Source organism: Chamaea fasciata, unplaced genomic scaffold (genome assembly GCF_029207755.1).
Source record: "Chamaea fasciata isolate MVZ Bird 193981 ecotype frontalis unplaced genomic scaffold, bChaFas1.0.hap1 SCAF_2, whole genome shotgun sequence".
NCBI classification, from domain to species: Eukaryota; Metazoa; Chordata; class Aves; order Passeriformes; family Sylviidae; genus Chamaea; species Chamaea fasciata.
In genome coordinates this window covers 82,798,243-82,812,790 of record NW_027094087.1, presented here as the reverse complement: position 1 = coordinate 82,812,790, position 14,548 = coordinate 82,798,243, and the positions used below count along the sequence as shown (strand labels likewise).

Here is a 14,548-nt window from a genome sequence, read left to right as displayed (position 1 = left end):
GCTTGCTATGGAATCTTAAAAGTACCTGAAGGGAGCTGGCTGTGTCGTACCTGTGTCCTGGGAATACATCCTCAGTGCCTTCTCTGTCCCAAAAGAGGAGGTGCCATGAAAGCTACCAGGACAGGGACCAAGTGGGCACATGTGAGCTGTGCTCTTTGGATTCCAGAGGTAAAACCCTAATTTCTCTCCTGTCCTGTTCCTTCTTGTTCCATCCTCTGCCTTTTTCCATTCTCATGATTTAATGACATAATACTGGGCTTTATTCTGATTGGCGTGCTCAGTCTGGGAGAATGTCCAGCTTGTATTCTATTAATGAGTCACTTCATCACCTCCATTTACTCAGCAGTCACTTCTTGGTGTCATTATGGTATCTGTGACCTGTTAGAAAGGGTGACTGATATAAACTGTATCTTACATCTGCAGCTTCATTGTCTCTCACAGATTTTGATGAATTTGTTTGCTCAAATACATGTGTAATTTGCATTAATACCTCCACTTTTTTCAGAGTTATGGTTGTTTGTTTAAAGGTCGCCTGCACGACGTTATTTCTATAGGATAAAAGAGAGTATGCCGAGATTTGCAGTTAAAGTTTCTTTGAATTTATTTTTTTCTGAATCGGGGGGGGTATGAGAATTTTTATCTCCATGTTATATACACTTTATAAATAAAGGCTTTTTTGATATATCTGTGCATAACATATATGGAGAGATTCATAAGGAAGTTTTACACTTCCTCCTGCATTTTGAATCAAGTTTAGCATCACGGTGTAGTTCTGTAAAACAGAAAGTTCACTTAGGTATAGATGGAGTTCGTGTTTAATTTTGCACTTGGAATATTTATGTTTTATTTCTGGTAAGATTCACAAATCTTATGGTGGGTGGTTTAATGTGAGACAGTAGCCAGATCTGTCAGCACCATGGAATCAAGGATACGGTATTTTCTGAATCTTCTGCTCTTCTGCTCCCAAGTGCAGACAGGCCTGATGTGTGCACAGCTTTGAGGAAGATGTTGGTTAAGATTTTGGGGGGTTTTTTGGGGGTTTTTTTGGTGGGTTTTTTTTTTTTTTTTTTTTTTTTTTGGTTTTTTTTTTTTTGGTTTTTTTTTTTGTTTTTTTTTTTTTACTTAGCAACCAGATATAACATGGACTTCTTTGTTGTCTCAGGCATATGTATCTGCTTCTTAAGGAGATTATCTTTGCAGTTGCACTTTTCCTTTCAGGACTACTTGTAGTCACTGTCATCTTTTTCACCTTCAAGGAGAGAGGAGTTAAGAAAAAACCCAAAAATATGTATTTTAAAAAAATCACTTTTCCTCTTGTGCTTATGAAGTATCTTGACTGGAAGCTCTCCTGCCTCTGGGCTGACTGGTTTTTCTAAGAGGTCCTTTCTGCCTGTGGTTGCCTTGCTGTTCTCATCAGCAGAAAAGGAACAGTGAGGTTTGGGAAGGAGTTGATGACCAGGCAGGAAGCACACCCTGGCTTCCTGCCTGTCTATCTCCCTCTGGCTGAGGAAGAGAAGCTGCTGGGAGATACCCAGAGTGGGAGAGCTTGAATCCAGCTGTTTTCACAGCCCATTCAGTGATTCCAGGTTTTGGACACCTGCTCCTCTCCACACCAGTGTGTCAGGCACAGTGAAGAGGTGGCACATGCCTGCAGGCATGGGAAATGCCTCTTGGATCCATTCTCTTGGGCTTGTGTGTAGTCACTTGTAAAACAATTCTGTTACCAGAGAAGCCAGGAAAACCCTTTGTAAATATCTATTAAAATGGCAGGTCATTTCCTGTGTGGAGTGGCCTTATGTGCTGTCTGGGAGCAAGAAAGACAGAGTTTGAAGACCCAAGGATGGATGCTTTAGGGGAGAATGTGTATTCTCATATATCTATTTTTTTTTCTTCCAAGGTACTAGGATGCTGGAACTCCCTAAAAGAAACATTAGTTATAAAGTCATTGGTATATCCTCTTGTGGCCCTAACAAAGTGGAGCAAGGCAGAAAGCAGGAAGGAAGGGGCTATAAACATGTCTGTGTCTTGTGGCAAAAGGTTCAAAGAGGCTTCATGAGTCACCAAGTGTAGTCTAGCATTGTTGCAGTCAATTGTACCAGGTATTCTCCTGCATTAATTCATTCAGCACTGTCTTGAAATCTTTTTTCTTCCCTGCCTTCCCTGTGAGTTAATGCTATTTAAAGGCTTTCTTTTTGCTCCCTCGACTGACTGGGACAATTGAAGGTTTTTACTTTGCAAAGTGTACTTGTTGGTTTATATCCTCATTTTCTTCTGCCTTTGCTTTGCTTTAGTGTAAACATGTGGTCTATTTCATGGTTTTTTTTAAAAGATGTTCTTCTAAATTTAAAAATCAAAAAGGAAACACTGATACCAGAAAACCTCAACTGTATTGAGTGTTCTGAAATGCAAGGTGTTTCTCTGCCTTAGATAACCTATTACAGGTTTGTCCTCTGCAAGTCAGTGTGGTGTTAGCTGAAGCAGAAAGCAATAACCCTGCCCCAACTGTAGAGGAAAGGTAAAATTGACTGTCCTGAGCAGCTGTTGTGAGTGGCTGTGCTCAAGCCACTGGGCTGCCCTTCCCAACCACCGATGCAGATCCTTGTGTACTGGTGCAGGTGGCACAGTTAGCAGGGAAGCAGAGGACAGCAGGGTGATTGATCATGTGCGTAACAGTTGCAGATAATAGGCTTCAACAACCCACTGTCTTCACTCTCTCCCACTCTTAGAACTTCTTCAGAGTATAGCAGTCAAGATGTAACCTGATGCAAGGTGAAGAAATGGAGAAAATGACTACATGTTATGGCAGAGGGATCATTTCTGCCTTGGAATGGGAGTTCTTGGGGGATGAAAAGGTTGGCCTCTGCTCTCTGGATCCCTTGTGAGCAGCAAAGTTCAAACGGACTTTGCCTTGACTCCTCTCTGCAGAAACATGCAGGTGGCACAAGGCCAGTATAAATAAATTGCACCTGACTCTGTAAGTGCCTCTTTGTGCTTTTACAAAGTGGGGTAATATCAACAGGTAGCATTACAAGTTGAATGAACGTTATTTCCTATAGAAACGTTTCCTGACCTTAGGAGTCTCCTCTTGGGGACGGGCAGAGAGAATATTTAAGGGGGCAGAGAGGGACGGGGGAAAAGTCTCTGTCAATTCCCAGCTCCTGCTGGGAAGCCCAGTGGAAAGCTGATATTACTCAGTCTCCGGAAAAAAAGTCATTGGAGATTCTGGTTTCTTTTTGAAAAGAATATAGACAACCTGACACATTGATACAATCCCTTAATTCCTAAGGGAAGTCTTGTCTCTCAGTGTAGTGGTAACAGTCAATCTTTGTACAATATTGTTTCAGAAATACCTGTGCCACTTGTAACCAGCTGTCTTGAGCATGGTCAAGTTAGGTTCATGAAAGGCTCTCCCCTTTTGCAAGCAAAAAAGTTACGTTTGATGATACCGAAGAGTGCTGACCATGATTTTGTTGAACTACTCGGGCATTCCAGGGACAGTCTCGTCACTTTTCCACCAGTTTATAGGAAGGCCACAAGAGGGTTAAATTGTTAGTCTGGTCTTTCTCATGAGCACATCATGTATTGCCTGACTGTTCTTCTTTAAAACCTGAACCTTCTGAAGCATCTCAGTGTCTTCCTAATGAGGACTTTTGGAAATGCCATGCAGCTGGTTGGCCTCAGTATATTCCAGAAGATGTGGCCTTGTACTTGGCAGATCAGAGAGGGAAGTACTATAACAAACATTATCTTATTTGAGTCAATTTATGTCACTAATTAATGAATCGTTGGTCAATGATTTTTCTTTTTTCTAATGTGGAAATAATGAACCCTGTAATCTCTTGCAAAGCTGTTGTTTCCACCTACTTAAGTGATCCTTAAAGCAATGCATGATAAGGAGAGAGTAGCAGAAATATCTGAGCATAGCAACTGTGACTACTTCGCACTGCTATCTTTGGGTGAGTCTACCCCACTGAGGAGGTCTGCTGAAACAAAACTTTTCCTCCTTAGGGATTAAACAGGTTTTAAAATGAATATTGATGTACCCCCAAAGGGAAGCTAGGAAATTCAGCTTTGTCTTCGGGCTCTTGTAAAGTTGCCCGTTTAATTATCACATGTTATACTAATTCATACAACCAGGTTTTCCTGGGTGTCTCTTACTGTGGAGGTAATCTATTAAAATGACTGTAACATAATGCTCTTTAAATTTTCTAGAAAAACAGAATAATTGTTGTTCAAATCTTGTTCTTAACTGCTTTTTTAAGCCATCAGCTTTCTTGAGGCCTTGCAGTGCCACAGAGCATGACCTAGGAACCTCCTTTCTTTGAATTCTTAGGTTTGACCCCTTTGAGAAGAAGCTCATATTCCCACCACAGGAAATGCAAGTCTGCTCTATTCAGATGAATTGTTTTTAGAAAGTGTGGAGAGCTTCCTAACTAGTATCAGCATTGTGGTTTTGATCCAACCAGGTAGCCCTCTAAGGCACACAAGTGCTGAATTCAAAGAGTGTTGTAGAGGTATCAAAATCCGAGCTTTTGGAGACTGGTGTTTTTGGGCCAGTTATCCTACTGAAATCTTCTGCCATGTGGCATTCTCATACTGGCCCAGTTCTGCATGTTAGTCATTCAGAGCTGGCCAAGTGTTTGTTTCTGTGCTTGGATAAATCCTGTCAGGAGTGGCTCAGGGATGCCTACAGATACATATCTGTTTTGGTTTCCAAATCAGAGGAAAGTGCTCATTTCCCTGTATAGACAACAGGCAACTGAGAAACTTCTATCACAGTGGATATGTGGAAGTTAATACAACAAAGAATAGGAAAAGCTATTCTGTCTGTATCTGGGTTTTTCTCCTTTCTTTTAGTAATATCAATAATCTGATCTCCCAGAGACAAATTGATCATCTAGACTAAGTCTGTGAAAACTAGCACAAGACAATATATCCTGCTTTGCAATAAGAGAAATTTGTTGTATTTTTTCTCAAATTATATTTGATATAGTCCATAGTCCATTACGATTGTCTCTTGCAGTGGGAGTGCTCAGTGGAGAGGCAGAGCTGGGAAGCAAGGCTTTTCCTGGCTGCTCACTGATGGACCTGGTTCTGTCCCAAATCTTGAGTTGACAGATGCAGACACTGGAGCAGATCTAGGGATTTTATAAAAGGAACTTTTCAGGAAAGTGTTTCTGTTTTGTTCTGAGGGGCTTGTATTTTGGCACTTTTAAAGTTAGACCTGTGAAAGCAGCACAGAGGGAAAAAAAAACAAAAACAAAAACAAAACAAAAAAAACCAAAAAAAAACCAAAAAAAAAAAAAACCCAAAAAAAAAAACCAAAAAAAAACCCAACAAAACCCAAAAAAAAACCAAAAACCAAAAAAACCCAACAAAACCACAAAGGAATGGAAATAAATTTCAGTATCTCTTGCTGCAGTCTCTCAAGTGATAGTGGTTCAGGAATGATATTCCCCAATTTCATGTTCTCACTGAAGCACTTCAAAGCATGCATCACTCCCCCCTCCCTTGCAGCAGACTGGAGAGGGGATCTGGAGGCACAAATGGTAAGGATCATGGATCAAGATAAGAACAATTTACTGGAAGCAGCAGTGAAATAAGGAAAACAAAGAAAAACAGTAAGAGCTACAATATCAGTAACAGAAGGAGCCAGCGCCACCTGACCCCTGGCTTCACACCATGCTTACCTGACCAGAAGAGAGCCCTTCCTACCACTCTCAGAAAATGATGTGAGCTGGTATAGAATAACCTCTGGGTCCTAGCCATGCTCCCTCCTGGCTACTGCAAAAATTAACCCTCTCCTGGCTGGAACCAGGCCACTGGATTATTACGAGGGCATGTTGTAGGTGCGTCAGATGTTTTGAGTAATTGCAACTCTGAATCACCAGGTTAAACTGATAGTATTCCACACTATTGTCTGCATGTGGGATCTTTTGTGGTCCCTTTCTGAGAAGTATGAGCACATGGAGGTCTTGTAGGAAGAGAAATGAATGGATGGCTTTCTTCTTCTGGTTGAAATGGAGAGCTTGGGTTTTTGGTTTTTTTTCTGCTTTGATAACTGTTTTCTACACTGCTTTTTTTTTTTTTTTTTACAGGTTAGTATTGCTTGCCCAGAAAGGATGGAGCCAATCACAAAGGTGTCTCACATTCCACCAAGTCGATGGGCTCTAGTGTGTAGTTTATGCAAACTGAAAACTGGTGCTTGCATTCAGGTATGTGCTTGTCCCACTGTCACTCTGCAGGGGTGAATCTGTCAGAAGGGCAACTTTGGTTTTGCATTTTGTTCTTTCTGTGTTCAGAGATGAATGCAGATGACTGTTGGATAGATGTCTGCTTCTTCGTAGCCATTTGCTATCAAATGAGTTGACTGGACAGAGGTTTAAGAATTAGTCTGGGTTGCTGCCTTTTGAATAAGGCTGAGGTGTTTAAGAGCCACTACTATGTGTATCAAAGATGGTCAGAAAACGCCTTCCACTGAACTCTCTTTGCAAACAAGAAAATACTATATTGGGTAATACCAACTTCAAATGGATCAATATTTTTAGGAATGTGCAGGAAACTGGTTTTGGTAGGGATGGCTTTTCATGTAATTGAGGTAGCTATGTCCCTTTTTTCTGGTTTGTTGCTACTGTTAGTAATTGGGGCTTTTTGTTTTATTTTGTGTGCAGTGCTCCGTGAAAAGCTGCATCACTGCCTTTCATGTCACCTGTGCCTTTGAGCATAGCTTAGAGATGAAGACTATCCTGGACGATGGGGATGAGGTCAAGTTCAAGTCTTATTGTCTAAAGCACAGCAAGAACAAACAGAATTCGTTGCCTGATGTTGAGGAGCACCCCAAGAGCGTGTCAGAGCAGAAGCAAACAGAGAGTGAGAAAACGAGCCTGCGAGCCCAAAAACTCCGAGAGCTGGAAGAAGAGTTTTACTCACTAGTAAAAGTGGAGGATGTTGCAGCAGAGCTGGGCCTTCCTAAACTTGCTGTAGACTTCATCTACAATTACTGGAAATTAAAGCGAAAAAGTAACTTTAACAAACCATTGTTTCCTCCCAAGGAGGATGAAGAAAATGGCTTGGTGCAGCCAAAAGAAGATAGCATTCACACTCGCATGAGGATGTTCATGCATTTAAGGCAGGACCTAGAGAGGGTAAGAATTACCTTGTAAAGTTTTGAAAACCTATTTGCAGGTGAGCAAGGTCTTTTTTTGTGGATAAAAGAGAGAATGGGGAAAGCAAAGTGAGATGATTTCAAAAATAATAGTCAAAAAGGTAAGGCCTTCAACTGCAGTCTTTGGATATGCTGCACTGCCTGCTGCAGAAACTTTCAGGAGCTGCCTCTCTTAGTCCAGTGAAAGATCTGATGTGAAAGCAGTGCTTCCTGACTTGCTTAAAGGTTATTCCTTTATGTGTTTATGATGCATATTTTTATGCACAATGGACAAATTTGGTAATTGATTCTATGACTTCAGCTTCAGTTGAGTAAATGTTAAAAAAAATGAGGAAATTTATTTGACCCACTGTAGTTTGTAGTTAGTGAAACAGATTAAATGAGGAAAAAGAATGTTACTTTTATTAAACAAAAAATAGGAGTAAGGCTTGTTACCATTTGGAGGCTGCCCATTAGGTTGGCCTGTTTGGGTAGGGGTTGGATCTGCAATTTTCAAGTGCCTAGCAGTAGGTAGTGAATGTAAAAAAGGTAATAAAATAAAATAGATGTGATGAGGAGAGGGGAAGTAAAAACAGAAGAGACGTAATAGTGTTGTAAGAAAAGGGGAAATAATATTGGGAAGAGAACAACATGAAAACACAGGAAGATTGTTGCAGCCAAGATTTGCACTTCTCAGTGTAACTGTTGTCTTGAATCTATCATAATCAATCTCAGATCTTTTCCAGGGCTGCTTTTGATATGGAAGCTTACTTTAAGAAAGATTTAAAACCCATAACATGCCTTAGATGCAGGGTTGATATTTGGGGGTGGGTTGCTTTTTATTTTTCAAGGGACCATGTCAAGGCTTTTGTATGATAAATATTTGGTTTGCACCACGTTTTGTTGAAATTGATGTACTTATTCTGAGTGGAGGTGATTCATAATTTGAAATGCCAAAGATTCTGAACTTCTTATGCCACAGGATTTTCTACTCTGTTATATCTTGGGATAAATATAAATTCGAGAATCTTGGAATTTTGTTTCTAGGTAAAGAGATTCCAGTTCTGAACAGATGGAACTGAGTGCTGGAGAAAGTATGTTTGGCAGATGCCTTTCAGCCAGCCCCTACGCTGTTTCTGTGTTGTTTTAAAATCACTTTTAGGTGTTTATCAAGAACTTTGTGTCTCTTCTTATTTTGTTGCCTTAGGTGGAAATGTTGCTATTAACTCAAACAAGTAGTAAAAGTAGAATTATGTGGAACTCAATCAGAATGGTTTGGGTTGGAAGGGACCTTAAAGACCATCTAGTTCCAATGCTCCTGCCATGGACACCTTCCATGAGACCAGGTTGCTCAAAGCTCCATCCCACCTGGCCTCCAACACTTCAGGGATGGGGCCTCCACAACTTCTCTGGGCAACCTGTTGCAGTGTCTCACTGTTAACAATGTCTTCCTTATGCCCAATGTAAACTTACCCTCCTTCAGTTCAAAAACATTGCCTGTTTTTCTGTCACTACAGGCTCTGGTCTCTCTGTCTTTCTCATAATCCCTTTTCATATAAGGAAAAACTGCAGAGAGGTCTCTCCAAAGCCTTCTCAAGGCTGAACATTTTTTTAAATGCATAGTTAGGTATGTTCAGTAATATTTGCAAGAACTTTACCAAGGGATTTTGTATGTAATGTTGTTTTGATTCTGTTGTTGATACACTTTTTAAACTATGTCTGGATTTATTTTCCTATTGCCTGTTAAGTCTCCTGTTACTCTTCCACAGGTAAGAAATCTCTGCTACATGGTAAGCAGGAGAGAGAAACTGAAGTTGTCCCACAGTAAAGTACATGAACAGGTCTTCAACTTACAAGTCCAACTCATCAATCAGGAAATTGCTGCAGGTAATCATAGAACTGTAAAATATCGATAAATCCTGCCTGTATTTAAACTAAAGCAGTGTATTCTCCTTTTGTTCCTGGTTAGTGCTTTTAACATGTAAAAATGCCTTTAAGAATTTTCAAGTACATAGTCAATCAAAGGAGCAACAGAGAAAGAACTCTATAATCACTTAAAATATTTACTTGAATATTTCTTTATTTTATGGCTGTTTCTGGTATATGCCTATTGCTTATCACTGTGGCATCCAGATAGAAGAAATCATCTCTAGGTTTTTGCAGCGTTGGGTTGCTGGTCTGTGGCACTGGTTCTCCACAGCAAGCTCTACGCCGCTGGTTGGTTCTCCAGCTGAGAAGGCTTTTTTGCTTGCTGTCAGTAGTTGGTTCCTTCAGGCAAGAGAAAGAGTGACTGATGGGAATTGCTGCTGTTCTCATGTGCCTTGTGCATGTCATGAGCGGCACAGATTTCTTAGTTTGCCATCTGCAGTTGCTCTCCTTCCTTCAAAAAGCGTTTGAGTACCCTGGTTATTAATAGGGACAAGTAACTGTTTAGGAACGCTGAGGTGCCAAACCCCACTCTACCCTTCACATTTACAGCAACTTTTTAAAATAAGTAACACAGTATTTGGAAAGAGGACGAGCATATGCATACCGGTGTAGTTAATGGGATTCGTGAAATTAAGATCTCTCTGGTCTTTCAAGATACATACTTCACCAGTTTAGGTTGAAGACTTTGTGGTTTTATTCTCTGCCCCTGAAACACGGATAGGTTTCATTAGTGCTGATAAGGTTCTTTTTTTAAAACTGTTTTAGATCAGACTAGTACTTCGTGGAAGCAGCGGCACTCTGAAGCTCCTTGCTTTTGTGTAAATGCATTTTATTAGAACTGTCTACTAAGCTTATTTCATGTCTTTACAAATACAAGTGCTTTTTTTAATACTTGCTTTGATAGCTTGCAGTGGGTGCTGTATGCCTGTATTACCATAAACAACTCATATGTTGAGGTAAAAAGCTTTTAAAGCTTAGAGAATTTTATAATACAAAGCAGAGAGTTGAACTAAGTCCAAATTGAAACTCAGTTTGAAGCATTGTTTTTTCTTTATCCAAAACTGAATATGAACCTTTTTTACAGCTTTGTTGGAACAACTTCAGTCATATCTCAAAACTGGGTCAATTCACTGGCTTAAAGCCCCGTAAAAAGGGCACACTGTTGTTTTTAATGGAAATATTTAAATGCTTACCTGAATTCCAAAGCGGTGGATAATTTGGAACAGTTTGGTTATCCCAATTTCTCTTTAGTGTCCTAAAATAATTTCACGCTAATTATTTGCAAATTCCTTACTGTTGTGTGACCATATAATGGACTATAAAACTTGTTATGGATGACAAAAGAAATTACCCTTTTTAAAAAAGCCTTTTCTCTTTTTCTTCTGCTTCCTCGCCTCTTTCTCCTGTAGGCCATACTCTGACAAGTGCACTAGAGAACACACTGTTCTACCCACCTCCCAGGATCACCCTGAAGTTAAAAATGCCCAAATTAGCATTAGGAGACTGCAAAAATAACTCACTGAAGCCTGGCAACAGACCGCTTTCTCCTGACAACAACAGCACTGTTTACAGCAAACGGAGTGTGCCAATGTCAAAGGAATCGTTTGAAATTAAAGCAAAATCTTACGCCAGGTATCAGCACGACAGCAGAAGTAACGGGTTGCTGGCAGGGATTGGCAAGCCTCGGAGCGAGGCAAAGGATTCTGGCTCCACACAGCTGATGGAGTTTCACCGGGGCCAGCCATCCGGGAAGCCTTTAGCACTCCAGGCTGCTTTGCATGGACAGTCTTCCATTGGGAACGGGCGGGTGCAGCAGGAGAACTCAAGGCTGGTGTCCAAATCTAATGGTCTGATGGGCAGGGCTGGAGATGTGAGCCAGAGAGACAGCTCCAGTCAGACGTCCTACGAACAAGAGTCTGTGCTCACGGCTCACTTGGCCAGCCAGAGTGGATTCCGAAAATCCACCATAGAACATTTCAGCCGGTCCTTTAAAGAGGCTACCAACAGTCTGGTGAGGACCACGGAGGATCTTCGGTGCTGTGAAAAGCCAACAAGAAGACTTGCAACAAAAGATCGCTTGTGGAGCAAGCAGACACTTGAAGGTGCTCCATACCAGGACAATGATGGGTACTGTCCCGACTTAGAGCTGAGTGACTCTGAAGCAGAAAGTGATGAAAATAAAGAGCAAGTGAGGTTAAGACGAAGTAGCTCAGACAGAGAAAGCCCAAGTAAAGACTTTGGAAGAGACTGTCACAATAGAAACAAAAAGAATATGATATCTCACAGTTCCGTACAAAGGTGATTAGAAGCCCCCACGGGGTAATTCAGCCTTTATGTATTCCAGTGTACCAGTGCAAAGCTCAGCATCAAAAGGTTCCAGAAAATAGTCTAGGACCTATTTAGGAAGAGCTGCAGTAGGGGATGGGGGAGGGGAGAGAAATCAGAGTAGTTTTTTGTTCAACTGTGAATTGGTTTGCAGTCTTTGCAAGGGTAGCTCCGTTTTCCACAAAACCATGTGGAAATCGTGTGTTTTATCAGAAGGTAACATCTGGGAGAGCACAAAGCGGTTAATTGTGCAAAACTTCAGGAAACTGCTTCCACCTTGCCAGCTTGAGTGCGAGGCACCGTGTTCATGTGGAGGCAGTCTCGTGGTGGTGGACAGGTTTTAAAGAAGTCCTTGCATTGCTCTGACATGTTGCAAGAGACTGCAAACGGAGACACTGAAACTGCGTTGTTACGGCACCTGCAGTATGGCTTTGATCCAGCAGTGCACTTGCGGATGTGTGAGGACGTTAGGCACATGAAAAGTCCTGCTGGTTTCCCCCGGGAACGTTTGTGCTCAGATATGCAAGTACACGCCGGTGTGCTCTGCTGGATCAGGCCCAATGTGACTACTAAGTGATGATCCCCTTCAGGAGGCTTTGAACTGCAGTGGCGTTTGCAGGCTCCCTGCGGAGGGCGGAAGCAGGCGTCGCTGGTGCTGCCAAACTCGCTGACCTCTAGACGTGCCCCCATTCCCTGCTTTTGCTGAAGGTTGTGTTTCTCTTCACAATAATTCGCTTATTTTGTAAATATACAACTTCTAGTACTTGGGTTTTTTTTAATCTCTGTACATAGATGCTTGTTGTGGGATGCACTTGTAAATATTTTACCCAGCTAACAAGTACAGATGGCTAATTTTGTGGATAGTGTTTACAAAAGTAGATGTACTACTTCAAAGAAAAATGCTATTTGACACATTTAGGCAATCACCGGTGATGCCAGGTTCCTCTTGAAACTGAGATTTCATATCCAGAGGTGTTTTTTACCTGGTATTTTTAAAGTCAGCTAAATTAGAAATAATTTTAGCTGAATTTTTTTTCAGGTGCAAATTTTCAACCCTAGTTGCCTGAACACAGGCATAGGAGTCTTCTGGCATCTAGGTCTGTAAAATTTTAGCCAGTAATCATTTACAGGATGATGGTTTAATTAAAAATGGTTTTTTAATTGCTGAAAATCTACTATTTTATTACGCTGCTTTTCAACCTCTGGATCAGTTGCTGTTTCCCAGTCTAACACATTTTTTTATGTCCTCTAAAATCAGCTGTTGTTAAATAGTGATTAAATTTCAGCCAGTACAGAGTAAGGAGTCAAGAAGGGAATGAATCCCTTTCTGTTTGTTTCAAAGACAGGGGATTTTTGTTTGAATGTGAACTAACTTCTTGGTTTACAGATGGTGTTGTGCTGATCAATGAAGCAACTGCACTGTTTTTGTCTGAAATGCTGTACATTTCATAAACAGGCAACATCCTCTGTCCCCACATCACTTGGCTGAAATGACTGAAATGACCCATAGGTTGTGTAGGGCATGTTGTACGCCTCTGTTAAAGGTTCAGTTTTGTCTCCAAACAAAAAGGTGTTCCCCCCACAGCGTAAAGATGACTATGCAGGATCTGAACAGCAACTCATTTTGCTTCCTTTAGCAAAATGGAATTTTAATTTAGTTTTAACTTACTGTTTTTAGGCTGGGAAATAGCAACGATATTTTCTGATTTGTTTTTAACTTTGAAATCTCCCTAGTTGCAATAGGACTAGCAGGTCAGGGGCTGGAGGACTCTTCAGTAGTGAAATAATAAAAAAAATATACTTGGCCAATCTGCTCTGTTTGCTTCATGCATCTTAAATTTTCTTTCTTTTTTTTTTTTTTTTAACTTCTTGATTTTATGTATATTTGTGTAATTGATCTTTCTAGAGCTGTATCTTCAAAATTATTTCTTTTGGTGTAAATATGCAGTAGCAATTTAGGTTTCCACATATTTTATTTTTATGGGAAATGCTTTGTGTTCTAAGCCATGGGTCATTCAGAATAAGTAAACAAATGTCTGTTCATTTGTATTCCAGTTCTGATTCTCTTAGTTCTCCTTCAGTATTTATTAGTAATCCTCTCTCACTGGCCATGAAATTTTATGAAGCTTTTATTTGGAACACTTATCTGGGAGGTCAGCAAAGTGTTCATGTTATTTTGTGGCTGGAAGCATAGGACAGAAGAGAGGGAAAAAATGGTGCTTCAGCAAAACTCAGCATTTCTGCTCTTCTGGGGTTATCAATTCAGTTGTTTCCAGTCTGGGCAATGGTTTTGCTAATTTTTACCTGATTTTAATAGACATATGAAGGAGCCCTTGGTTATGTAGTTCTCAAGTATTGTCCCCAAAGTGCATTTGCTAGTTTTTATTGTGCATTCGGTGGCTAACTGTTTGAAGTATTACCTCTTAACCTTATTTGTCAATTTTTTGTTGTGTTTTTGCATTTTGTTTTATATATATAAATATATATATATTCAATTTTCCAAGATGGACTCAGTCTTTTTCAGATGTCCCCTTTTTACAAGTACTTTTTCATTAAATTATGAAACTGCTAACCATATTTCCATTTGTTGTGATTTATTCAGGGCTTTACCCTCTGTGTCTGGCAGGTTGTAAAACTCATCAGTACTGTGTCCATCAGGAGTAAATGATTTCTGCAAATTTGGCAATACTTTAACAAGTTAAGTATCCAGGAAAACCCTTTCCCTTCAGCCACCCAAAAAAGAGTCGCTGAGCACTAATTTGCTGTGTATAGCAAATAGTGCAAGCCTGGCTTTTGTTTCTGCCTAGCTGAGCAAATCTAACAGACCATTTGCTGCCCTGGCCTCCCTTTTCAATGTATTTGCTTATGCTGTAGTATGGCTGGTTTTCCCTGGTCGGACAAAGTGAGTTACAGAGGAAGAACCATAGCCAGGCCTTCTGTCTGATCCCTCTTCTTGTACCCCCGCAGACGTGCCCAGCTGAACACTCACCAGTCTGCATGCAAAGGACAGAGTGGGGCAGGCAGGTTCCTGGGCTCGTGTCGTCTGCACGTCGGTTTTACCCGACCTTTTGCTGTAGTTCGCCCTGCTCCCACAGGCTGGTGCTGTGAGGTGCCTTGCTGGCACAGAGGAGCTGCTCCCTCGGCTAGAGC

General features: G+C 40.8%; 1 protein-coding gene across 2 annotated transcripts in view; it reads left to right on the top strand.

Annotated features, from left to right (window-relative positions):
* The window catches only part of JADE3 (jade family PHD finger 3), a 64,438-nt gene extending 50,463 nt beyond the window's left edge, over positions 1 to 13,975 (top strand). For both annotated transcript variants that reach the window (XM_066176496.1, XM_066176495.1), the window contains exons 7-11: positions 1 to 168; positions 6,099 to 6,215; positions 6,672 to 7,145; positions 8,914 to 9,031; positions 10,483 to 13,975. In XM_066176496.1, coding sequence (XP_066032593.1) covers positions 1 to 168; positions 6,099 to 6,215; positions 6,672 to 7,145; positions 8,914 to 9,031; positions 10,483 to 11,375 — 1,770 coding nt within the window. In that variant the 3' untranslated portion in view covers positions 11,376 to 13,975. The remainder of the gene's footprint in view (positions 169 to 6,098; positions 6,216 to 6,671; positions 7,146 to 8,913; positions 9,032 to 10,482) is intronic.
* Positions 13,976 to 14,548: the final 573 nt, after the last annotated feature.